The 25,883-nt window shown below is 46.4% G+C and overlaps 1 protein-coding gene across 1 annotated transcript in view; it reads left to right on the top strand.

Moving 5' to 3' along the window:
• HTR4 (5-hydroxytryptamine receptor 4) overlaps nucleotides 1–25,883 on the top strand; it is a gene marked incomplete at its 3' end in the record, with an annotated part of 55,526 nt that overhangs the window by 19,792 nt on the left and 9,851 nt on the right. Inside the window, exons 4-5 of the mRNA XM_080352934.1 lie at nucleotides 5,704–5,857; nucleotides 7,616–8,184. Of these exons, the coding sequence (XP_080209060.1) occupies nucleotides 5,704–5,857; nucleotides 7,616–8,184 (723 nt within the window). The remainder of the gene's footprint in view (nucleotides 1–5,703; nucleotides 5,858–7,615; nucleotides 8,185–25,883) is intronic.

Raw genomic sequence — 25,883 nt, 5'->3', positions numbered from 1 at the left:
ATGGGCATGCTTGTTGCACCCCAACTTTGATAGACAGCTAATAGCACCCACAGTTTTCACACCCTCTTGTTGTCTTTTTCCTAGATTATTTAAAAGGGGCAAAAAATCATTCAGTATGAGTGTTCAGTAAATTCTCCTTGGCTCATTTTGGCCGCAGTGATGATAAAACATATGGTATATATATGATTTTATACGTGCACGTGACACCAAATGGTTTGAAATGTGGGCCACCCACAGAACCAGTCTGTTTATTAAAGGTGGGTGTGCATTTGTCTGTCTGTGATATCTAAAGAGCCTCTTGCAGGGTAGTGTCTACATACCTGTAGCTCAAACAAAATTGTATTGCAAACCAGGGAGATGCTTTAATTGTTCTCCAAGGAGTTATCTAATGCAGCTAAGTAATTCTATTTCTGTAATGCCTGGAAGGGAAGGAAGAGCAGCGGGGTGGTCAGAGCATCACTGGTGCTGAGGCAGGAGCTCAGGGCTCCAGGGCTGCTCTCTGGAGATGTGCCCAGAGCAGCTTTTCCGCTGCCATGGGCTGGAGGAGGCGCTGGGCTGCCCACGCTGCTGGGTGCCCAGATGTGCTGGCTGCTGGGTGCCCAGATGTGCTGGCTGCTGTACTGCTGCTTGCTTCTCCCCAGCCACAGAAACTGGTGCATGTTAGCGTTGTGCACTCAGCTGGTTATCTAGATTCTTAGACCTTTTATTTCCATCTTGGCCACAGATCTCAGTGACAAATGCAGTCTCATTGTGTCGGTATTTGATGAGTGTGTAGACAGTCACTGCCACAAATAGCTGTCCTTGCCACAGACCACAGCTAAATTATGCTGCCGTCAGCCCTAGGTCACCAATGTGTTGAAATGCAATGCTGTTTCTCAGACTTTCCATTTCTCATCTCCAAGAACCTAGAAGCTATTAACTTGTAATAGCTGCCGGTGTCATTGCTTAAAAGTTGATGTGCTTTTTGAGATTATTTTCTTTTTCCTGGCAGAAAGGCAGGATGTGGTGCACGGAGTGTGCGTACATGTGTGTGCACGTATGCATAGGGTTGTTCATACAGGCAAAATGGCAACAGCAGATTCCCATGGTTTACAACACTTATATTTCCACAAAAGCCTTAGACCAACACAGTGAATTCAGCATTCGGTTGTGCAAGGCAAGAGTGTAATTGAGGTTCATTTTCTGTCTGTTTTCTCTTTGGCTTCACAGCTTTCCTTATATCTGCCATCTCCTGTTTTCACATATGCACAAGTTTAACATTAGGCAAGCTGTCCATGATCCTGCTGCTGAGGAATGTGATATTATGTCTTCTTTACCCAAAGTGCTGGAGGCTGTTAGGTACAAATGTGTTGCCGATGTACAATTTATCAGGCATTTATATCTGCTTTCTGGTCTTATGTGTAGCGCCGGCTGTACAGACGAGCTCACTGGCAGGCAAAGCACCAGTCTTGTTGGGAAAGGATGAAATATTTTGCTCTTGCAGCTGGTGGACGCTGTGTATACAATTGACTGCAGCAGCTCCGGCTGGTGATGCATGTAGAAATATGGAGGAAATCGCCCCGCACACTCGGGCACTGGGTCTCTGAACCCTGAGTGGTTTTTTGTGGCTTTGGTGAACATGATAGAGGTGGCTCTGCATCCCCTGGGGGTGCTGGGAGAGTGTCCGTAACACTTTTGGGAATCGATCCGTATCACTTGAAGACCAGGGAGAGTCACATGCGTCTTCCTGGAGGCAGAATCCGGCCACCGCACTGCTCCACAGAGCCACCAAGGGCCACATCACAAACCCTCAGCAGCCTGACGTCTGCAGGGTCACAAGAGCCGTAAGTGAGGCCATAGGGGCTATGGATTTGTTCTTTTGAGCCATCTGCAACATGTTAGCGCTTGACTCATTCATGCGGCAAATGTCTGATATGGGAAAGGAAAAGTATTATAGTAACCTTTGCTTTATGGAGCTGCTTGGAGGATCTACAGCTCCAGGAAGGGATTCTTGTATTTCCCCTTCAGCGAAGAATGTCATAACAGAGGCGGAGAAGAGGATGTGTTCACATCCTCTGCTTGCTGGGGGTAACAGGGAAGTTAACGTTTTCAGGGAACTGCAGAAGCGTGGGGCTTGGCTGATAATAGTAAGAATTAATATTTAATTCAACTTGGACATCGTATTAATCATTTGTATGTATAACATTTTGTATTCATCCATCACACTGTCATATCGGTACATAATAGATATGCTTTATGAGCACAGGAAAACAGCTTTAGCTTGAAAAGAAGCAGAAATGTAGAATAAGAAAATGTCTTTATTTCAGCTTTTGACTAAAACTATTGATAATCTTAGAGATATAATTACTTTTCTCTCAGTGAATAACTAGCTGCTTAAATGCCCAAACCACCACATACATCAAATCACCAGCTACTGCAAAAATCGGTGCGACTTCAGTGGCTTCTGTAGGCACACACAGATTTCTATTACCTGACTCTCGGGGCCGTTGGATGGAAACGCTGCCGAGCTGTGGGAAGTGGACAGTGTGTTTCTCTGCCTCCCTTGACATCAGCAACATTGTCACCTGCACTCGACTGCAGAACCTCGTTATCCGTAACGATGTCGGGCTGGAGGGACCCAGCTCTGCTTTCAGAACACAAGGGAAGTTATGGTAGCAGCAGTTAGCAAAAAAAAAAAGTGTGTATATATATATAATCTTTTGACATGTAAGCGGAGGAAAATTGCTGCTGAATCACCGAGAGGGAAGAAATATGAGAGCTTAAGATGTCATTTTTACAGGCATAATTTTTGCTCTAATGGCCTTTAATAGCATGTAGAAATCAGCGTAACGCTGTCAGCTGCAGCAGAGATGGAAGTACAGAAAGGTAATAACTAAAACTGCTTGGAAGAATTGTTTTTCTGCTGTAGTTAGTTAGCAATGTATCATGGGTTTTCTTTCCTGTTTGCTTATTCAACTTGTGGAATGGTAGACGGTGTCTTGGCCGTTCTTCTCCATTTATTTATTGAATTTCTTCTTTTGCCCTTTCTGCAAATAAATGTAGTCACTCGTGACTTGCAGTATCTTGCCATCGGGCATGTCACAGGAATCCTTTGATGTCCAGCACTGGGTAGCACTTTCCAGTAGGTGTCTCTCAGATAGCAAACAATTAAATACACCAGACAGATCTCCGGTGTGTATAGAGTCAGAGGAGCAGTTGCACGTAACGCCAAGAGAAGCACCATCTGTCCTAATAAGCAGTCAAAAACATTACCGAAAATACCTGCTTGAATTCAAAGGTCAGTTTATTTCCTGAATGAAGGGAATCTGGAGAGCAGGAGGAAATCCAAATGCAATAAACTATTGCAGCACAGGACAGGGTTACACAAACACACCGTGGCTGATATGAGGAGGGTAGTTATCCCAGGAACAAGGGAAATATTTATTCTTTCCTCTGAAATAATTAAGATATTGAAATCTGACCATGATGGTCTTGATTGTCTGATAAACTCAGGAGAATGTAGGTTGGAAAGGAGCTCTGGAGGTCTCTGAGCCAGCCCTCCTCTCAAAACAGGGCCAAACATGAATATTTAATCTTTAATGAGGCTGCTCAGGGCCTTACCCAGTTCAGTTCTGCAGATTTTGGGGCTGGACACCTTGTTCAGCTTGTGCTCCAATGAGGGCAAACTCAAAAGGAAGTAAATCCTGTTCCTGTAAATGATTTAGCGTCACCTTCATGGGAGGGACGTGAGGGACATGTTGGTGGGGACAGGGACAGGACCCCCTGGTGGCCATGGCTGTTGGGATGAGCTCCATGGGAGGAACATTCCCCCGGTGCTCTAAAAGAACAGTTACTGTCAAATACACCATTTCCTTTACAGTGAACCTTTTCAGAGGAGTGGGTTGATTTTCATCAACACACCAAACCAGAAGAGAATGTAGAAACGATCAAATTGAAGTAGTTGAACACTTGTTTCAACAGTTTTTCCCCTGTGACATTTTGAGTCTTCTTTCAGAGAGACTTTTAAAAAATGTTTTCTTTTGACATTTTGATATTATCTCAAGACTTTATGTGGAATATATCATCTGATTTTACCAAAACAAAGCGGTTCAGTTGACTCCACATGACTTAAAAAAAAAGATTTAAATTTGGAAATTCTTAGATCTTTGTGCCTGGATAGCACAAAACTTTTAGTTTCCACTCAGATCTTGATGGAATAAGTTGTACACTTTGAGGACATCTCTCTAATACATACAGGTGAACTGTCTGTATGTGTGCATTCGCATATGTTGTATTTCAATGTGCTGCTGGCACTTAGAAATTCTCTCGGGCATCTCCTCAGGGCAGCGGTCCAGCTTGAGTGTGTGTTTGCTGATTTTGGGGCACTAATTCCTGATTCTGCTGACCTCATAAAATTGATTTCTATAGACACTGAGCAGTGAGGGTCTCTCTATGTGCACGTTATACCTTGACGTTGAGGTTTGACTCAAATCCTCTGACAGAAATCACTCCTTCCCTTTATAAATAGCTGTAGAAACTGCGGCCACTTTTTAGCTGCCGTGCTCCTGTCCTATGGGGCTCCATATTGTGTAGTTTCTGTGCTTACCCAATCTGCAAACTACATCTACCAGATGATCGCTATTCATTCACTAGGAAAATATATTCATCAGGCACACAGCTGAATGATACATCCAGTTATTCAGAAGACCTGAGAATTTGCGGGCGGTTCTGTTGTGTCTGGACCGCGGTTCCCTCTCGCAGCTGCGGGTCCATCAGTACTAGGCTGTTCCTACAATGTTTGCTGAAATCCCAACATCTAAACATCAAAAACATTTCATTGGGAACCTGAGACAGACTGTCAAGTCAGGATCACCGAAAGTCTTCAACAGGATGCCAGGGTTGCTGCTCTGCTGTGTCTATGGGCAGAAATTCATTTCAGAGTGACTTGATTTCCAGTTTTAGGTCTGATGCACCTTCCTGATGCAGAAATCCGCCAGCAGGTGGGTAGCACAGGGACCAAATGAACAGGAGGATTTATTTTTTATGTCTCTTTGGGTAGATGTTTTTAGTCCATAGCTAGTTGTATTATGAATATGTGGGATGGATCAGGAGGAGAAAAGAGAGCACAGGGCACATCCCCTTGGTGGTGAGAAGACTAGAAGCCCTGTGTAGACATTTGTTCTGCCCTCGTGACAGACAAGAGGCTGATTCCTGGGTGGTAGAAAGGGAGCTGGGTGATGGAGAAACGCCCTTCATTTTACTGACATTTTCACAGCTTCCAAACACTTTGTTCATTTGCAATAACAGCTTTTGCAGTCTTGTCATAATAAACATCCATTGCAGTTAGGAAAACCCCAGCACTTGGGGATGGCTGAAGGGAGGAGGGTGCCCTCCTTCCCCGCAGGAGGGGGTGGAATGTGAAGTCACCCCCCTACTCTGCAACCCGGGACACACCACAGCATTGATCCGTGCCTCGCTTTTCGGAGCTGGCAAACAAAATACTGGCTTTCCCCTCCAAGTCACTATGAAACCTCATTTACTCATGCTGGGAAAACATCCTGAGCTCCTTGTGGGGAGAGACAGTCAATGGAAATAGGCTATTGACTCATTTTTTTCCTGTTTTGAAAGGTGGGAGAAACAAACTGGAAAAATGCTGTAATTTTATTTTTAGAAGACTTGGAAGTCTCTTTGATGACGGTTGTTCTCCTGCTCTCGTCCTTGCAGGTATTATGCTATCTGCTGCCAGCCTCTGGTTTACAGGAACAAGATGACTCCATTGCGCATTGCCGTGATGCTTGGAGGGTGCTGGGTAATCCCGACATTTATTTCTTTCCTCCCTATCATGCAAGGCTGGAATAGCATTGGCATCATCGATCTGGTGAGTAACCAAGGAGGTAGACCACACTGGTGTCAAATACATTCAGTGCTGAATATTCTTCCTGAAAAAGCAATATTCAGAGAAAAGAAGGCAAGAGAGGCTGAAGGAGAAACCTCTTGTTATCGGTGCAGAGGAGCCGCTGAATTTCTGGAGGATGTCTCTGAGGGGTTTGCAATGACTCTGTCCTGGAAGGGCTGTCACAAAGACAGTGGTGGTTCTGGGAGAGGATTCTTCCTGCGGTTACTACTCCTTTGGAAACACACCAAGCCCAGCTGGCTCCCGATGGGCACCCAGGGCGTCCTCGGTTCCCCGTGGCCTCTGCAGCTCCCGGGGGATTTTTGGCCACCAAAGGCTGAGCTTGGGGCTCCCTCCTTGAGAGCCAGAAAGCCCAGATGCCCCAGAAGGGATGGTGCTTTGGGCCAGTCCCATCAGCATCCCTGGCTTGGTGTGAGCTTTGAAGTGGGGGAGAAGGTGAAGTTCCCCCATGCAAATCATTTCAGCAGGAATCAATTTTCCCACCACAGTCTGACTTCTCTTGCAGGGTCTTGTCTACAGGGCAAGGAGTTAAGAGCTGCAAATCCGCTCTCCTTCCAATCTGGAGATGCAGGAATTAACAAATGGCAAAGTGTGAAAACACCTTATTTAGCAGAGCTTGTTTAAAGAGATGTGGCATCTTCTATGCCAAGTCTCACTCAAGGAGCTATGAATACTTTTTGGCTCACGGAAAATAACAGCTGCAAGCTGCCAAGCCTCTAGACAAGGTGATAAAGCCAAAAATGCTTCCAGACAAAGCACCTTTAGGTCGTGCACTAGTAGAAGAAGGAGGCACATTTTGTGTCTTTAACCAGGTATCTGATTTCTTCCACTGATTTCTTCCCCCAACCTTTTCAGAAAAGACTCGGCACCGTGCAGATTTCAGAAGCTACATGCTGAGGGGTAGTGCAGGGTTCAAACACCATCTAGTGAAAATTCTTCCTAGTTTACTTTGGAGGTAAAAATCGTTGTATGCCAAATTAAATAATTTTTCTGTTATTGTTTTAAATAGGAAATGGGGTTATTCTCTTGTCAGAATGAACACCAAAAATTATGGGCCTGATATCCTGCAGTGACATTGTTTTGCGGCAAGAATAGCCTCAGAGAAGTCCTGTCCACCCCGGCTGTGCCTTGTGTTCGCCAAACTCATATGCAAGACTCTTTTCTTCCCCTGCTGTCTCTGTTTCCATCTCAAGTCATTGACCAGATCTCAGCCTCCGGACTCCACCTGCAGAGTCCTGCCCGCAGCCCCTGTGCCTGGGCAGCTCAGTGTCACCCCCAGCCTGGAGCTGCCCCCCAGCTGCTGAGGCCACCGCAGCTCAGTCCTCCCCGTGGGACTCAGCTGGGTGAAACCGGGGTGTCCGTGGTGTAAAACCATGCCCTGATGAACAGAGCGGCGAGCACTGCACAAAAAGCACAGCACAAAGTGACGTTACCCCCCTGCGCTGTGTCTGAGCTGGGGTGTTAGGCTGCTTTTCACTGGCCGAGTTTGAGGCATGCTTTAAGATGTGAGATGCTGCAAGGTGGGCTGGTCCAGCAGAGCTGGGGGCCAGCAGGGCTGGAGAGCCCATGGGGCGAGCACAGGCAGCAGTGGGTACAGCAGGTACCGCGGATGGGAGACGGGAGGGAGGAGGAGAATCCAGAGGCGGCGGGGGTACGTTCTAACAAACAGACTGCTGGTGTCGGAGAAGCAGCGCTGAACTCCTTCCCTTCTTCCTGCCCCAGATCCAGCAAAGGCAGTTCAACAAGGCTTCCAACTCCACCTACTGCATATTCATGGTCAACAAGCCATACGCCATTACCTGCTCCGTGGTGGCCTTCTACATTCCCTTCCTCCTGATGATGCTGGCCTACTACCGCATCTACGTGACGGCCAGGGAGCACGCCCGCCAGATCCGGGTGCTGCAGCGCGCGGGGGCCCCCGGCGACGGCCGGCAGCACCCCCCGGACCAGCACAGCACGCACCGCATGAAGACTGAGACCAAAGCTGCCAAGACCCTGTGCATCATCATGGGGTGCTTCTGCTTGTGCTGGGCCCCCTTCTTTATCACAAACATAGTGGACCCTTTCATAAACTACACGGTGCCAGGGAAGCTGTGGACGGCGTTCCTGTGGCTGGGCTACATCAATTCAGGGTTGAACCCTTTCCTCTACGCCTTCCTGAACAAGGCTTTCAGACGTGCCTTCCTCATCATCCTGTGCTGCAGTGTTGAGCGATACCGAAGGCCTTCCATCCTGGGGCAGACGGTCCCCTGTTCCACCACCACAATAAATGGATCGACTCATGTACTAAGGTGAGTCTATCTCGGATGCTGCGAAATGCTTGGAGTCAGTAGAAAGAGCACTCCTCTGGAGTTGTTGTGAAGGATTTGGTTTCTCTTTGCGTTTGAAATATCTGATCGGTTAAATACTTAAAAAGGGAGGGGGCAAGAGAAGCACCCAGAAATCCTCAGGGTGCTCAGACAGCCTGGGTTTGCAGATAACAGATACGTGTTGACACGTGCAGTTTATCCAGAGGCGTGTTTGGGAAAGAGTCTGAAGAATGCCCAAGTTGTGTGTGCGTTTTGGCAAGTCCTGCTGTTTGGTGTGCGGGGAACAACTTGACCCCATGGGGAGCACCTTGGGGGAGGCTGCCTGCTCCGTCTTCTCTAGCAAAGAAATCCCCGTTGCCCCTTCTCAGTTCTGCCTTTGTAGCCCCACCGACCACTGCTGTGTCTTCTGAACTAATGAAAGGCAAAGGATGGACTGTGCCAAGCACCCTGGTGCTGCTGGTACCTCTCTTGGGGGAGAGGATCTTGCTGGTTTGTTTTAGCAGCTCGGGAAATGGTGGCATTTCTGGTTTTTACTGTAGCTCCTGTGCAGGGAGCTGAGTGTGCCGGTGTGGGTATGGCACGTAGTGCTGGCAGTTGGCAGTCTGGGTCCCAGAGAATCTGAGCCCCACACACCCCACCCAGGGTGCTCGTGGCAAGAGGAGAGCGCGTGGGCTGTGCAGTGCCGGGGTGTGGAGGGCTCTGTGCTATGAGACACCCGCTCCTGTCTTCTCGCGGAGCCGAGAGATGGGAGGCAGAGCACAGGGGGAAGGGAGGGAAGAACAATCATCTCCTGGAATATCAGAACAAACTGCAATCTCTGAAGAAAAACATAGTTTTTTTCTATGCAGCTATCTGGAGGAGATTTGGTTCTTTTGGTAGATGGGTTCATGGTTCTTCACATGTGGATGAGGGTTTAGTAACTGTGTCCAGAGCTGAATGTGTCCGTAGACTAAATCAGATGCTGAGCACTTCCCAGCTGAGTCTGACGTGCTGGTTTGCCCCAAGCTCCCTTCTACAATGATCTCTGGGGTTTTTGAAAGAGTCCTGAGCCGTATAATGGATGGGAGGTGGGGCAGGGCTGGTCACAACCTTGAGACAGACCTCTCAAGCTTTCCAAGTCATAAAGGACATTACAACCTATTTATCTCTGCTGATTAAAAAGTTAGTGCAAGGAAACAGCGAGGGAGTGCATGACAAAAGCAGGGAAGTCATCTCTCTGGTGGGACTCATGCAGTGAAGGTGGCCTAGGTTTCCACACATGCACTTTTTAATCCTTCTAGGTCTCCTGACAGTAAAAGGAAGCAGCTCCTGTTCTGTATAAAGCGGTCATTTTAATTGATTTGGAACTCTTGATGTAAAAGCATGATGTTATCTGTTGGGAAAAGCTCTAGTCTGATTTTGAGTCCTTACCGATATGGAGGACCATTGTTAGACTGCCTAATTCAATCCCAGCCCTGCTTCCTGGATCAATGACACGATGCTAGATATTTATTTGGGTTTGTACACCTAAAGCGGAAGGCTTCTGCTGGAAAATGAATTCTCTTTCATGTAATGATATTTAGCTGAACTTCTCAACAGCAACGTGTCCTGTGTTGGGGAACAGCGAATGCTGGGAACGGTGCGATGAGATGGACAGAGATGTGTGTGGATGATCTGCCCTCCCTGGAACTGGGCGGCTTCTCACACAGGGCAAAAACAGGGTTTAAAACTCATTTTTGGTACCTGAATAAGTTCTATTATGGATAGCAATTCACTGTCCACCTACTTCCCTTCTGTTTCAGCTGCGTAGCTCGTAACCAAGACCTTTGCACAGCTGTGCTGAATGTGTTGGGTGGTTTCCCTCCTCTCCAGAGATTAATGTGTTTTATCAGTCAAAGTGTTTTTAGACAATGCATATCAGCATTTGCAAAGAGCTCAGTTTGCCTTACGGCTATTAATATATATATATCTCTAAGCAATTATTGTTATATTCTGATATTCATTGTGGCAGCAGACATCTCTCAAACTCAGAGCTAATTGTTTAAGTGCATTTTAATTTTAGGTTAACCTCTTTTTCTTTTTTCAATATCTCATTCTGATTGCTGTAGATTTTAGTTTAAGCATTGTGTGCGCCGCCTCTTTCTCTGTAAACTCGCTGTGGAAAAGCTTCCCCATCGCTCCAGTTAAAATTGCTTCTAAGGCTTTTGACGTGCGGGTGGGAGAGAAGAGCTCGCTTATTCTCAAGACATTTTGGCCAGCAACTTGGTGTCTCCAGGAAGGTGTCGGGGGCTTTCAGTACATCTGCTGTGATTTGGTTGCCTTTTACCGTTTTGCCGCTTTCTGGATCCTTAAGCATTGCCTGTATTTGTGATGCTGCTGGTGCCCGGTTCACGTGCTCCATCACACTCGGGTACCGGCCGGGCCTGTCCGCAGCGCTCGTCCCCCTGCGATTGCAGTTCTTAGTCAGCTGGAAGCATCTTTACATCTTAAACTGCGCGTTTCGAAACAGTGAATTGGCCATTCTGAGGTTTTTATTCTTATTTATTTGGCATAGCAAATATTATAGTTGCTAACATCTGCAGCTCAGGATGCATTTGCATCCTGAATAAATGGCCTGACCCCTGAATTGATACAGATGTGGTTTTGTTTTGGTTTTGCCACCAGTAAGGATACAATAATTTCTTTATGTGTGCCTTTGGGAGTACATAATGTCTTGCAAGTGCTGCATCAACCACTACATCCAGCTGAGTAAGGCAATTTCTGCATTAGCTGATGATTTCCAGTCCTTACTTCTGCATCACTCTTCCTGCTCTTCGGCCGTCACAGGCGACCTTAGCATTGCTATCGTCCATCAGACAAAACAGCCATTTTAAAGTTCAGGCAGCCATAATTTAGGAGGCAGTTTTGCCACTCATCTTTGTTCTTGTTGCTATGTTGTACTTTACAATTGCATCTTTATCAATGAGGTTTATACCTGGCATGCGATGCCTTCATTGATCACAGCCCCATCAATGGGGGATTTTTCTGGCCTCTCTCTTTGACCCTATGTCTTCATTTAATCCTGATTAAATTAATTACATGATTTCTCCTGCTTAAAGAGCTCATTGAACCACATATGTTGCCTTTCTCTTACTGATGGCAAAGTTTAGTCCTCTCCTTTGATATGTACAAGCTCCTTAATAGCTGAAGTCTTTTTCTTACATTGCAGGGATAAACATGGATGTATTTTCTTACTACTGATGTCAAACCATCTGAAATCCTATAATCTGATAACTGCTTTCACTATGAGCCTTTGTGTTTTGCAGGCTTTGCAATCAGAAGAGTGTCATATCTTACCATGCGTGACTAGTGAATCCTGGCTGGGAGAACCTGTGACTGACACGTGTCACAGTCCCGAGTCTGGTTTTGAATTTCCAGAGACAAAGCAGATTCCTCACCCTCTGCGGGGAACACTTTCATGATTTCTAATAGCTTTCACTATTGTGTGTTTTCTAAGTTGTGGTTCTTCTTTAAAAATAAGTCCCTCTTTAATTTCTCCTGTTACATCCAGTTAATTCATTTACTAAAAATTCCTCTCTTGCTGTTTGTATCCGTATCATCTTATACCCAAAGTTCAACGTAAGTAGTTAGTACAAAGCAAGTTAACCAACCTCTATTTCACAAATTCGTATTTGAATTTAACCTGTAAACACTACTTCAAATTCATAACCCCTGAACTTCCCAAGAGGTCATTTGAAGCATAGAAACTGTAACGAGCCCACTCCACATCAAGTGTAATTAATTGGACTGTGAGATGCCAGAAGGAAAGACTAGCTCTGTGCAGCCAGAGGGAGCTTTTCTAGGAACGCCTGTGTTTTTGTGTTAATTTAACTTTTCACAGACCAGAGGCAACAGTGTGAAGGGTAGTTGAAGGCATAGGGAGTGATGTCCATGGCAAGCTCAGCTCTTTCCGAGCGATGCTGGGACGTTGTCACTGCGCCCTGGCAGGGTTTGCTCCAGACCACCAGCAAAGCGCTTTGAGAGGACTCATTGTTTGGATTAGAGGAAATAATGTCATCTGGAAGCTGAAGAGGTCTCTGCTGTTAGCCCTGGTGTCAGTGGCAGCTGCTGAACCCGCCGCAGGACTCGGCCACAACTCCTGGGAGAAATGCACATTTCTTTGTCTGAAAGATCATTCTGAGGGAGTGCTAACATGAACACCTGGTGCTGAAGAGGTGGGCTCCTTCCTCCACAGATGTCACAGGCTTGGATCCAAGGGAGCTTCGGCATTTCTGTGTAAAATATTTATTCATGAGCTCTCAAGTGCAGAGGCATTCTGACCCCAGAGCCGTGACGTGGGCACGGGTGGATGCAGAGCTGGCTGAACTTGCCTCAGTCTCATACGTTCACTGCAGAAAATGTGGGGACTTCCAAGAGTTTTATATTGCTCCTGTGGAATGAAAGTTTATCCGTTAATAGAGTGAGGACTTAACTAGCAGATAGATCATTGATATTTTTTTAATCGGGGGAAGAAGACGTTAGCTGTAGCAGAACTGCTGCTCAGATTTGTGTGCTCCCACATATAGCAGAGTCAGAGACTCCTACCCTGGAGTCTTCACCTGGACTTTCTTTACATTTAATTCCAGGGGACAGATGCATTGCAGGTGCACCTTTTGAAATGAGTTTTGCACAACAGAGCAATCCTTGGGATACAGCTGAGCTGTATGAGTTTTCCTTGCATGAACACTGTGCTGGAAAGGAGGAAGACTGCTGAGGTCCATCCCGCATTCCTCCTGCTCTCTGATGCTGCTTTCCCTCACTGAAGTCAAAAGAACCATCTTGCTTTGCTAAACCTTTACTGGCAGTATCTGAGCCAGTACTTTGAGTCAATCGTGTCCCTCAAGGAAGCACATTGATTCTGTCTGACACTCGTTAGTGTCACTGTCACTAACAGTCTTTAAAGAGATTTTCTTGCAGACTTAACAGAAGGAGTGTTAATTAGGCTTTTGGTTTGTGTTATTCCATAGGCCCATCAAACACAGTGCAGCACTCAGTAACTAAAGAGGCGCATGGTACTAAAGAGCATTTAGCTTTTTCTCTAACATTCTGTTTCTTACCTGGGAATGTCAGGTGTAAGCCTGTGTTCCTTAGATGTTGTTCCTTAAATACTGACATGGAATGCACGCATGCAGAGGAAATGGACTCAGAGACTCATGCAGGCAGCTGGGCCACCTGCAAGTGATGCCACCCCTGCTGTGAATCCAAGTGCAGCTGGATGCATTTGCTTTCAAGATCATTAACTTTGCTCTAGTTCATAAAGGTGCTCTTCCAGGCCAGTTGTTGATCCTCTTGAAGCTACTAAGAGTGTTGTCAGTGTGTTCATTCCATCCCATTTGGAGTTGCAGAGGACACTGGCTCATGGGTCACTAGCCTGGGCATTCACTTGCCGATACCTGCAGACCAGCAGGTACTCGCATGGCCCGTAGCACCAGCAAGGCGTTGGCATGGCCTTTGCAAGGGCATCAGCCTGCGGTTTGCACTCCTGGAAGAAGAAGACAGGCCCAAATAGTTTGGGAAACACCACTGTAAACAATAACCCTTTCTGGACCACTTTCAAACAGTCTAGCACAACTATGCGGATATTACACTGAATTTAGCTCATCTTCGTATACATCCACTTGTACAAAGGGAAGAATATTTTTGTGCTTTGCCTTGGTATGATGTCGTACATCATATAATGTGACATCCTCAGAGGAACATTCTGCTGCTCTGAAATCCTTACCTCTCTCAAAATGAAATATAGAAATTCCTTTAGCCTCAAAGTCCTGGCTGTGGATTTTTCCACCACTGGAGCCACCTCTGGAAAGACACGTAACAGCGGTTTAAGTGCAAATCACAGTAATAAACTCTTTTTTTAAGTGGAAGAAACATGATCCAGATTTGTCACTGTGGAAGGAACGAAAGGATGCAGCATTGCTACATGAATTGTAGCCAAACAGGCAAACTCGAGTACTTGCCTCAAAGAAAAGAAAAATCAAGAAGCCAGTAGCGTCTTACGTTAATGTTATGTATGAGTACTCTTATCACTGTAAGCTGTGGTGGTGCACAGAAACAGTAACAGTATATTAAAGGCACATATAATTTATTCATTGAGATTCATGCCCAATCGTGCTTTTCTGATACATTTCCATAGCACTGTAGTTAGTATTTATTAGCAGTGAAAACACTTTTTAACACTTGGATAAAATACTCGAGAAAAGAACTGCACAAAGCAACTACTTCGTAGGCAAGAAAGCAATTACCAGTGACACCTCAAGAAGCGTTACCAGATCTTCAAAGAGCTCCGCTTCATACCAGCAACAGCCCAGCACCCAGCGCTGTTGGTGCAGAGGAGGGGGACGTTTGTTCGACAGGAGCATCACGTCCACCTCCCCATCACATGCACCTCGGCATCCTGGGCTCCCGCGTTACACACACACACAGTATCACAGTATCACAGTATGTTTGGGGTTGGAAGGGACCTCAAAAGATCATCCAGTCCAATCCCCCTGCTGGAGCAGGAACGCCCAGGTGAGGTCGCACAGGAACATGTCCAGGCGGGTTTTGAATGTCTGCAGGGAAGGAGACTCCACACCCCCCCTGGGCAGCCTGTTCCAGGCTCTGACACCCTCACTGAGAAGAAGTTTTTTCTCAAATTTAAGTGGAACCTCTTGTGTTCCAGCTTGATCCCATTACCCCTTGTCCTATCATTGTTTGCCACTGAGAAGAGCCTGGCTCCGTCCTCGTGGCACTCACCCTTTATATATTTATAAACATTAATAAGGTCACCCCTCTGTCTCCTCTTCTCCAAACTAAAGAGACCCAGCTCCCTCAGCCTTTCCTCACACGGGAGATGCTCCACTCCCTCCAGCATCTTGGTGGCTGCGCTGGACCCTCTCCAGCAGTTCCCTGTCCTGCTGGAACTGAGGGGCCCAGAACTGGACACAATATTCCAGATGTGGTCTCACCAGGGCAGAGTAGAGGGGAAGGAGAACCTCTCTCGACCTGCTACACAGCCCCGTGCGGCTTCTGTGCTTACACAGGAGGCGGGGAATAAAATCCAAGGAAACCACCATTTATGAAAAGGTCTAAGAAGAACTGCTGCTGCTTATACAGGACGTTTTTCTGCTCCATTCACACTTTATGAGGCTCTTGTTGACTGGTCAGAAGGAAAATGCAAGACTGGGAACAGGAGGTGGAGCTGATAACTGCATTCAGAGGCACTGATTGTCCATTACACTTGGAGGGTTGGTGGGAGACCAGCAGTACCTCGCTCTCCACCAACAGCAGGGTATTTGTAAAGCCAGCACAGGGTGCTGGTGAGCAGCCACGTGTAGTTAGAACCTCACTAACAATTAAATAGTAAGCGCTGTATTCCTGTACTGCCATCCGACAAAATGAAGGAGCTCAATAATAACTCCTGCATCCGTACTTAAGAAAAGCAGACTGACATTTCCAACACACTAGAGGTGTCAAAAAGCTCAAGGATCACCAACCAGGGACCTATAGCAGGTCCGCATTGCCTCATAAATCACATTTCTTGGCAGTGAACATATCAAGTTGCCATGGGTAGAAATTAAGTGACTTAGTTACTACTCCCTAGACTTTTGTTTAAGATATATGGGTGGTTTCTTCAAAAGAGGCTCTTCAATGAGACCAAATGGGCTGGTGGTGCTTGGGAAATTAGGAAAAGAAAGACGATTTAGCTCCCAAATCCCCTCCTAGAGCCATACTGAAGAGCTTTTGCAAAATGGGCTTAGAAGAACATTCCTGCCTAAAATCATATCAGTGAGCCAGAAAAAAGATATTTTTTAAAAGCTGAAGGATTACCAAAATGATGATTTATGAAAAAAAGGATCCCAGCTTATGGCTTTTACAGTTCTAACCCAGTTAGTTACCCCCACTACTGTGAGAATAAGTTTCCCCTTTGGTGGGAGGTTTGGGGATGTAGCTCTAACTTTGGTATTATTGAAATATAATTTCTCGGTGTTTAATGTCAGGCTGGCTGGGAAGCATCTTCCTATTAACTGTCTCTGTGTTTTTCCCTTTCTCTCCTCACTCCCTCACTGTGTCTGTCTTTCCTCCTTTCTGCACTAAAAGTGGCTGTTCCTCTGTCTCCAAGCTCCTCCTGCTCTTCTGCAGCAGACCAGCTCCTGTCTAACCATGAACATGCTCTGTAAGTCCTTTCTTTTATTACTGCAGCTTTGTGTGTGCGTGTCTGTTCGGTATTTATTGTAACACATTTTAAAGCCTTGTTTAATGTCTAGCTTAAGATTTGTGGGGGAAAGGCAGAAAGCCCAGCTGAATGGGGATGCTTCACCCTAGCTGATGATGGTTGTTCTCACTCAAGGGACTGTGTTACAATAGTGCAAAGTCTCATCAGTAGGTACCACAGAAGAGTAGAACAAGATACAGAGGACAGTAACGACCCGGAGTTAATGTCACATTGCAGCCACACAACGTCATAGAAGAGCTTTCTGTGGCCCTTGGCTGGCCCAAGCCTGACCCATAGAGCATACAGGACTTACAATAATTCCTGGAGTTTAGACAAAGACATGAGGGGTTCTCATTGGGATGTGGAGAACTCCAATAATTCCAGTACCTTTCTGAAGCCGGTGAAATCTCCTCAGCTCCGAGGTGTCCTCTTCCCTCGGGTTCCAGCTGGGTTCCTGCCCCAGTGGGACACGCACCATGGGAACACACCAAGGCCGGGCACTTCCAGACATGCAGCTCCAATTAGCTGAAAATTTAAAAAGCAAAAGGAAGAAGCATGAAATTTTCTTCCTGCTCAAAATGTTTCTGGAAAGAGGGTAGAGAAAGGAGAACTCATTTTGGGACCAAGAAAATCCTGGTGGTCATGATGATAATCTCCCTGCCTTAAAACTGGGATGATAAGACACAAGAGCTGATGTTTGACCAGCCTTTTGCATCCTCATTTTGGGACCAAGAAAATCCTGGTGGTCATGATGATAATCTCCCTACCGTAAAACTGGGATGATAAGACACAAGAGCTGATGTTTGACCAGCCTTTTGCATCTTCCATCAGGAGGCAGAGTACACCTGGCCTTTCAGATGCACACACACAACCCTCAGCATTACTGATCCTGCTCTCCAGACCGTGCCCTCTGCATCTCGCTGATGAGTCCACAAACCCGGCAAGATTGCACCTCTCAGCACCCACAAAACCTCCAGTTGCCCCAGCAGATTCGTGGCAGGCAGGGGGTTTCTCTTCCCTTCAATGCGTTCGTTTATTCCTCATTAGGACACTCAGATAGTGAAGAGAGGCAGCAGATTTCAACAGTTGCTTTGAGACAGCAGAGTTCAAAGGGGAAAACGCAGTTTCTGTTTCTGCCATCTGCAACGCTCCGTAGCCAGGTCCCCTGGGTAGGACACAGCCTACGTGGAGTCAGAGCTGTGATCAGCTGCAATCTGCTCCGGGTATCGGTGCTCGACCTGCTTGTGAAGTTTTGCACTGCAGAAATCCCAACTACTGATGGGAAACTGGCAGCATCCCTTAAAAAGCTGTAAGAAATTAAAGACATTCCTCAGCAACAAAGGGTTGCCAAAATGCCTTTTTGAAAGCAGCCGGTGTAAACTGAATTAGCTGCTAATATAAAGTAGACAATGCAAAGTAGGAACCTCGGGCACAGAGACAGCATCCCTGGCTGAAGAGGAAGGGAACACTGAGCACTTCTCAGAGGACGCAGCATGACAAGCGAAGAAAAACCTCAGTAGCTTCAACATCCCCCAGTTCCCAGCTGTCACTGAAACTTGGAGGATTAGGAGACTCCGGGGTGTTTCAGAGGTGGTTGGATTACCCCCTGGATACACATGCAGGTACAAAGTCACCCATGAAGAAGAGCTCTTTGCAGTGTTCGGGGCAGGAGAGCAGTCTCCCAGCAATGACCACCAGCATCACCACGCACCATTTCATCCCCGGTGGACTCAGTTCCTGCCTCAGAGGCCACAACAAGCAGATCTGTTTTTCAGCAACATTCAGATCCTTCCCCAGCCCCAGAGCCACCGTGTACAGCCAGACAGGCCCAGAGAAGAGGGAGCACCATGTCTCACTTGGGAGAGAGGAAAGACAAAGGGAAGTACCTGGAAGAGCCCAGGTACAAACCCCAGAACTCCCAACCCACAAGGATTTCCTCAGCTGAAACAACACTCAGTGAGAACAAGATCAGTACAGCTCTCACTGCCTCTCATCACTACCTTTTATAATCTCTTTCCCTCACCTTTTCAATGCTCCTTGGGATAACCAAGCACTAACAAGGCTCCTTCAATCATTGCACCCACTTCAGCACCCAAAAGGGCTACTCTCCCACCCTTGCTCTTTTATTTCCTCCTCCCCACCAAGGCACTTGGTGCTAATGAGGCTCGTTAGGCTTCCTGCTGCCCTGCCCATCTCCCTGCCTGGTGACCCTCTCCTGGCCAGGCTCTGTACACAGTTCAGCTATGACAAGGATGCTATTGGGGCATTGAAGGACACTGTAAACAGGCAGCATCAGGGAGAGCTCCATTGCCTATGAGCTGAGGATTATAGCTTTTCATTTTACTCCTTTATCTAAGCCACTGCCTAGGACCAGCTGTCTGTCTTCTTCGGCTCATTTTTGTGTGTCTGTTAATAAGCATGCACGGAGTGCAGGTGCCATCTCAAGCCATCAGATCCTTTCACCATGTTCTGTCACCTTCTGGAAGGCCCCTGGGCTCATACATGGGTGGGACAGGACTTGTCCTGGCCCACAGAGCAGCAGGAGCGCGCTGGGGTGGTGGGGAGGATGCGGCGGTTCGGGAGGGCAAGCACGGCTCCTGATGACATGCGTGGGGTCAGCGGGGCCTCCGGCTGTCGTGTCTACCTCAGCTGGCCTGACAGCCAAAGGCAACACCCAGAAGTTCATCCCAACCTTTGCTTTCCTTCTCACAGCCCTGGCACCAGCAGCTCTGCCAGACCTTCTGGCCAACCCCATGAGCCACTGTCACCCCCACAGCTTACATCAGCTCCGGGCAAATTGAACACAGGCTAGAGATGGACCTGGGGTGATAAAACTGCCTCTCTTTCTATCCTTGTTGATGTCCCTTGGTTGATGTTGTCACAGTTGTCATTGATGAGGTTCTCAGTGAGGCTGATCTGAGATCCTGCTGGGGTTTTTTGAGGCTTGAAAGCACCAAGAGGAAAGCTGTCAGCGCTTGTGGTAGGAAGACAGCTGATTCAAATGCTTCAGACATCAGGAAAAGTATTTTCAGCTTGTAACACAAACCTTTCCCCACAATCATCCTTGGAGACTTCAGGTAGAATGTCACTGCCAAGGAGAAAGAAAAACTCCTTTTTGTCTTCCTACTTTAACGATGCATTAGCATGATAAGATAATCTCTGGTGGGAGTTACAGCCGTAGTCATACAACAGTTGTCTTGGAAAGATGTTTCAGCAACTCAGATGAAGGGCTGCGCAATTTTCCAAAGCATAAATCTTTCCATTTTGAAAATGGCTCTCAAAGAGCAACTGAAAATACCCAGCCTAGAACTGGCTTCCAGCTGGAAAGGGCGATAATAACGATCAACACTCCATTGCAAGCAACACACTGGGATTAACTGGAAGATTATCTGGCAGTTTGCTCCGTAGGTGCAGTGTGAACAGCATGCCTTGCAAATGCCATGTGCCTGTTCTCCAGCACATATTAACGTCCAGCGTTACGCAGCATTCACTAATTAGTCTGGGTGCAGTACGCATCCATTGCAACATCCTGACTTTAATCAAAAGCGAAGGAAAGAAAATACACCGGTTGATGGGGGGCATCGGGAAAGAGAGGAAGGCTTTCCCTTTTCTCGTGTTAAACCACGGGGTAGAAGAGGAAATTGGCACGTGTGTGTGTTCGTGCACATGTGCTGTGTTCCTGTGTTCCACTGGCACCGCTCAGCCGCCCCATCAGCATCTGCCGGGCAGAGCTGCAGCCCCAGCAGCAGGAGACCCTGTGCCTGGCAGCTCCTTGTCCTCTCCTCCAGACAACAACAGGAACGCCTTCTTTAAGATAACAGGGATTTCTCAACCAAAAATCGTGCCTCCATTCTCATTTATCGCAACCAACGACCCAGGAGTCATGCTGTGTTTTAGTGGGACACTTGAGCAGGATGAAGAGCAGGGCACGGGACGGGTCCTGCCGCGGAGTCACGTCCTGGGGATGAGCCACTGCACCGTGGTGCAGATGGCAGCGCCATTTCCAGAGCTATAAACAGTCTCATTGTCATAGCTCTTTGAATGGTACTGCCATATGTACCGGAAAACCAGCATCTAAGCTCATAAGGGCTTTGGGCCAGCTGGATTTTTCTCCCCGTTTGGATGGAGCCGATTCCAGAAGTATGAATGAAAGCTTCATGCTGGAATTAATTCCCACTCAGTACTTATTTTTCAGTCTCCAAGGATCATCACGTTCTCATCAGTTTCCTAACCAGCAAAAAACAAGTGTCCTGCACGTGGAGTGATTGCTGGTGCATCTGAACATCTCTGTTCAGTTCAAGAAGAAGGAGAAAGTTCATGGAAATTTTGATAGCAAAGCAGTCAGGCTCTGCCTATTTTTTCTTTAGCAAGTATTGTACTTTTATGGTAAAGTGTATTTGAGCGAGTGTATACGGGTGGGTGGAAAGAAAGCACCTGTCTTAATCAATCATCGGGGTTTGTGTTCGCCTCTGGTTGCATTGCTGGAGGAGTAACAGCTGTGTGCAGCAAAGTGAGAAAAGCAGGACGGCAAAGGGTGCCCCGAGTGATGCTGAGAGCACAGCAGAGCCCGCGCTGCCCGGAGCCGCCGTCTGCTCAGGGCTCTCCCCTCCCTTCGCTCGCTCTGTCCTTGCTGCAAGAGTTAGAATCACAGGATGTCCTGAGAGCTGGAAGGGACCCACAGGATCACTGCGTAAAACTCCTGTCCCTGCACAGGACACCCCACAGGTCACCCCGTGTGTCTGAGGACGTTGTCCAGTCTCTTGTTGAACACTGTCAGGTTGGGGCCGTGACACCTCCCTGGGAGCCTGTTCAGTGTCCAGCACCTCTGGGTGAAGAACCTTTTCCTAATGTCCAGCTGACCCTCCCCAGCACATCTCCTGCCATCCCCTGGGTTCTGCTGTTGGGAAGAGCTCAGCCCTGCTCCTCCTGCTCCCCTTGTGAGGCAGCTGGAGCTGCCATGGTCTCCTCTCAGTCTCATCTTCTCCAGGGGCATAAATATACACAGGGACTAAATATTTGTGGAACCATAACTAAACTCTCCTGGGCTTTGCCAAGCCTTTCAGCTGAGAAACGCCAGATATCTCTGTTTAATATTAGTCCAATTCCTACTTTAGAAGAGCCTACGGAGATCTGAGAGCCACAGCACTGGGTAACGTGTTTCTGATTGTGATGATTACAGATTACGATGACTAACAAGTCCAGGCATTTGCGACAAACATGCAGTTTGCTTGGCCACCCATTTAGAGACATATTCTAAGAACTAATTAATTATTTCGATTTCTGGATTAAACTATTGTGCAAAACATCCCATCAAACAGAGAACACTATATGGTGTGTTACTGTAATTAAATGAAGAAATAACTGAGCTTGAGAGGTGCCTGCAACACTTAATTTAGCTTAATTAAGCAACATGACTTACAGCTGGAGAAGATGAAACCGAGCAATCCAGAAGTGTCTGTGCCATCTGAACTCAGGAGGGCACACACCGGGAACACGGTGTTCAGCAGCACGGCAATGGCAACCTCACCAACCAGGTTTATTTAAGGAGGTTGTGTTTAGCCCCTGGAACACACCCGTTATTTTTGGCTAAACAGAGGCATGCCTGTTAACCAGGTGGAAGACCTTGGCAGCTGGAGATAAAGCACTGCCAAGATATACACGAGATTTCCTTTACAGCTAGATTATGTGTTCTTAATTTCTCTGCTCTTCTACTCTGATAGCAACACATCGTATCTGTGGAACAGAATTAGCACATTCCAGGCACAGCGGCTGTTTGAAATGGTCGGGAGAAATTAGCATTTCTTGGCTTATTCAGAACGAAAGGATAATTCCAGCATCATCAGTTCTTACTTCAGGAGAGAAACTCTAAGTGGTGTCTCCCATAAAAAGAAAGCTCACTTGTTCTGGGTCAAACTAAACATTAAAGAGAAAAAGAAAGCTAGATTTTATTCTTTTTTTCCAAGAACTGGGGAATCCCTGCCCAGAAATCCCATTTGACCCGTTACACCTTGTGTGCCTCAGTTGTGATGCTCTGTTGCTGCACATGTGCTCAGGGCATGCCAGTTTTTTCCTTGAGCCATACATCTGCCTAAACACTCTGAGGTCTCCATACCACCCTGTCCTTATGGCACATTCACAGCCAGCGTGGGAATTCCCACAGAAGTTAACTGGCTGTATATTACAAGTTTTGTAGCTAAAACCTTGTTTTTCAGACTGTTATTAATCACCGTGAGATCTTGCTCAGTGCTTTTCAATCATTCAGAAGCTGTAAAGCTCAGCAAGAAAAACACTCTTTGCACCAGTAGAGTCGGCTAAAATTACTTCCATTTTGGTAACTAAATTGCTTTTTGGGTGGCATATGAGGTGACAAGTCTATCTGGAGCCACCAGATCTTGTGGTCCTTTTTGAAAGTAATTTCCTGATTGCATTAGGAACACAGGAACAGTATAATTGTCATCCCCACTTCTTAGATAAGGCTTATTTTTCAGGTCACCCATTCTAGACTCCTGTATTATTAGGGAAAACACTGAGATTCGGCTGCAAGCAGCTCAGGGTGGAGATTGTGGCGTGTGAACCCATTCGGTGGGTCTGCAACAGCAAATAATCTGGGGGTCAATAAGGAGGTGAGCTGGTTGTTAAATGAACAACCTTTGCGATCCAAAAAGTTGCTTGTCATTTTAGGCTGTCTGATCCTAAAAAATACTGCATTTCTCTGACATAATTCATGTGATTGTGCCCTGAAAACAGTGAGGGTTGCGATCGCGTGGCTCCTTCCAACCCTTCCCATGAGCATGCAGGTACTTACCAAGGCACCTGGGGCTGGTTGCTCCGTGGCTTCCAGAGAACGTGAGAAAGCCGGGCTGGGTTCTTTGTCACGGTCGAAGGGGCAGCGGCCACCTCGGGGCAGCGTCTTCAGCATCCCAAGTCCTTCCTTTCTCTGTCTTTCCATACTGGTGAATTCTAAGGGAGAGACAGCAGCCAGCTCCTTAAGGTCTGATGTGATAGAATATTTTCCCTTCCAACTCAAATTATCCTATTCTATTCTATTCTAGAAGAAGCTCAGAGCTCTCAAGGTCAAGTCAAGCTTCAAAACAGGAACATCTAACCAGGAGCTCAGTGTTGATGTTCTCAACATCACAGGCGATGTTTGGAAACTTAATTTAATTGCTATGATTGAAATCACCCTTGTCCAATGTGCTCGTTAGCCGAGGGTGTGATGATGTCCTCCCCAAATAATACTGCTCTCAGGTATTAGTTTTCAGATAGCACGATTCTGGATGGAAAACAGTGCCACAATTTAAGACATCCAAAGATAGATATTTGTATTTGCTCACTTACAAATAACAAGTGATTACAAGCACAAGCAAAGGGCTTAGACGCTCAGTGTGTGAAAGCCACATGCTTTGGCCAAATCAAAGATCTCTGATCCTGAATAAATAATTTCATTTTTAAAAAGAATTACTGCTGTCAGGCTATTCTAAGCAGCAACAGAAGTGCAAAGGATGGGCACTGATAAAGCAATAAAGAACAAATGTCTGCAGAGTCCAGCACACCTCTTATTATTTTTCTTATAAGGGCTAATACACTTTTGCATTTTTATAGACACATAGATGAGGCTACATAAAAAGGGGCCAAAACTTCCATATTTTATACATATCGCAAGTATCACGCCAGTCATGCGGGGTGTGATTTTTTGCTAAATTATTAGGCAAAGTGCATCTTAAATGGCCTCGATGTAATACCAAGAATTGTATTTACAAAACTTTGTTTGTTATTGGGTGATAGTTGTAGTTGAGCCAAACCCGCAGGCAGTTGCGTTCGAAACCTGCTGGCTAACATGCAATTTTCTCTTCCATTTGCTACGTGTGTCATTGCTTTGCTTTTCCTCAAGAATGGGAACTAACATAAATCTGAGCAACAGTGATTTACCAAAGCAGAGCCTAAGGCAGAGATTTATAGACTATGTCATCTCCTCTGAAGCAGAAAATATCGAGGTCCAGAAGCAACCGAGGGATATCCCAACCTTCAGAAGTTTGAACTTATTTGTTTGCTTGTGCACTTTAAATTTGAAGGCAATATATAAAGCAATGGACAGGTAAGGGCTGCTGGGTTTGTGAGCCCTGAAGGACACACACATCTGCAGGAGGACCTAAAGAAATCAAGTAGCCCAGTGGTAACAGCAGGTTTTGCACCCTCGGTTACAAGCACAAGGAGACCGGAGGGTGACATCCCACCAGCTTATGCCAGGGCTCAGAAAAGCTGCAGTGCGGCGGGTTCCGTGATACATCAGAATTACTGCACAGCACAGGCTGTGGTGCTCTGGGCAGCAGGCCCATGGGTTGAAGCAAACCTGATCAATACAACCTCATTGGCTCAAGCTGAAGGCCCTAAACCAGCATAAACCAGGGATAAACACAGGTGGGGTTTTGCTTAATTCATGTCCCGTTTTGCTTTTACGTTTTAGACATTCTGTGTTTAAATAAGAAACTGGTATTTATCGTGCTGGATTAGACTAGGAGGAAATTCCTTCAGTAATGTAGCCATTGTCATGTAGACAGAAGTTTCATTTGTGGATCGATTCTGCACTTGCTGGTTCATCCACTCTTGTTCCCCGTGCCTCCGCTTGGGCTCTCGTGCTTTCTGAGCTACTTGTGCCAGGAGCTGGGGAGGCTTTGGAAAAGCTCATCTTGTAGAACAGAATTTGCCAGTTACAAGATTTAGTGACTTTGGGCTTATCTGTCCCATCCGAAGCACATCAGTCTCTTGATTCTGAATCCGTATGATATTTAAAACATACAATGACTATTGCCACGGCACAAATGAGAAGTATATCATCTCTGATTTGCCTTGACAGTTTGCATTCAGATTTAGGTACCACATACTGTTGTGGTTGTGCTCTGTCATTTGCAGGTGTAACTATGGTATGTGACTTGAATACCAATGAAAATACATATTCCACAGGCCCATTCCAAAAACCTTCAGAGAGTCACATATGCTTAAAAGACTCAAACTTGGCTGAGTCAATGCAAAGACTCAGTATTCATAAAACATTTTTGGATTGTTTTCTGCCAGCGTTTCACTTTACGTCAAGTAGAATAAATTACTAGTTTCACCTGAAACTTAATTTCCCCACCTTATATTTCTGAAAAAAAAAACCCTGAAAACTTAATTGTGTCAGCAGGGGAAGGAATCCGACTATCAGTGATTACTGTGTGTGTTTCTCACAGCTGATGGCCAGATATTTTGATTGCACTAGTTACCTCCTTCTATGATCAAAATCAGTACATTGATCAGTACAGCTCTTAAGGGTCACACTCCAATCTACAAGGCGTTTGGGTAACAGAGGATCTCAAAAGGGATTGTTAGGGCTCTTTTTACTTCATGAAACCCATCAGAGGATAAATATCTGCTTTGATTATGCTCCCTAGTTCTTGGATTTCCCTCATCCTCCCAAAAGCTAGAAACCGTT

The sequence above is a fragment of the Nesoenas mayeri genome, assembly GCF_963082525.1.
Source record: "Nesoenas mayeri genome assembly, chromosome: 14".
Classification (NCBI taxonomy): Eukaryota; Metazoa; Chordata; class Aves; order Columbiformes; family Columbidae; genus Nesoenas; species Nesoenas mayeri.
The sequence above is the reverse complement of the archived record's forward strand: the minus strand, read 5'-3'. Positions and strand labels throughout refer to the sequence as shown.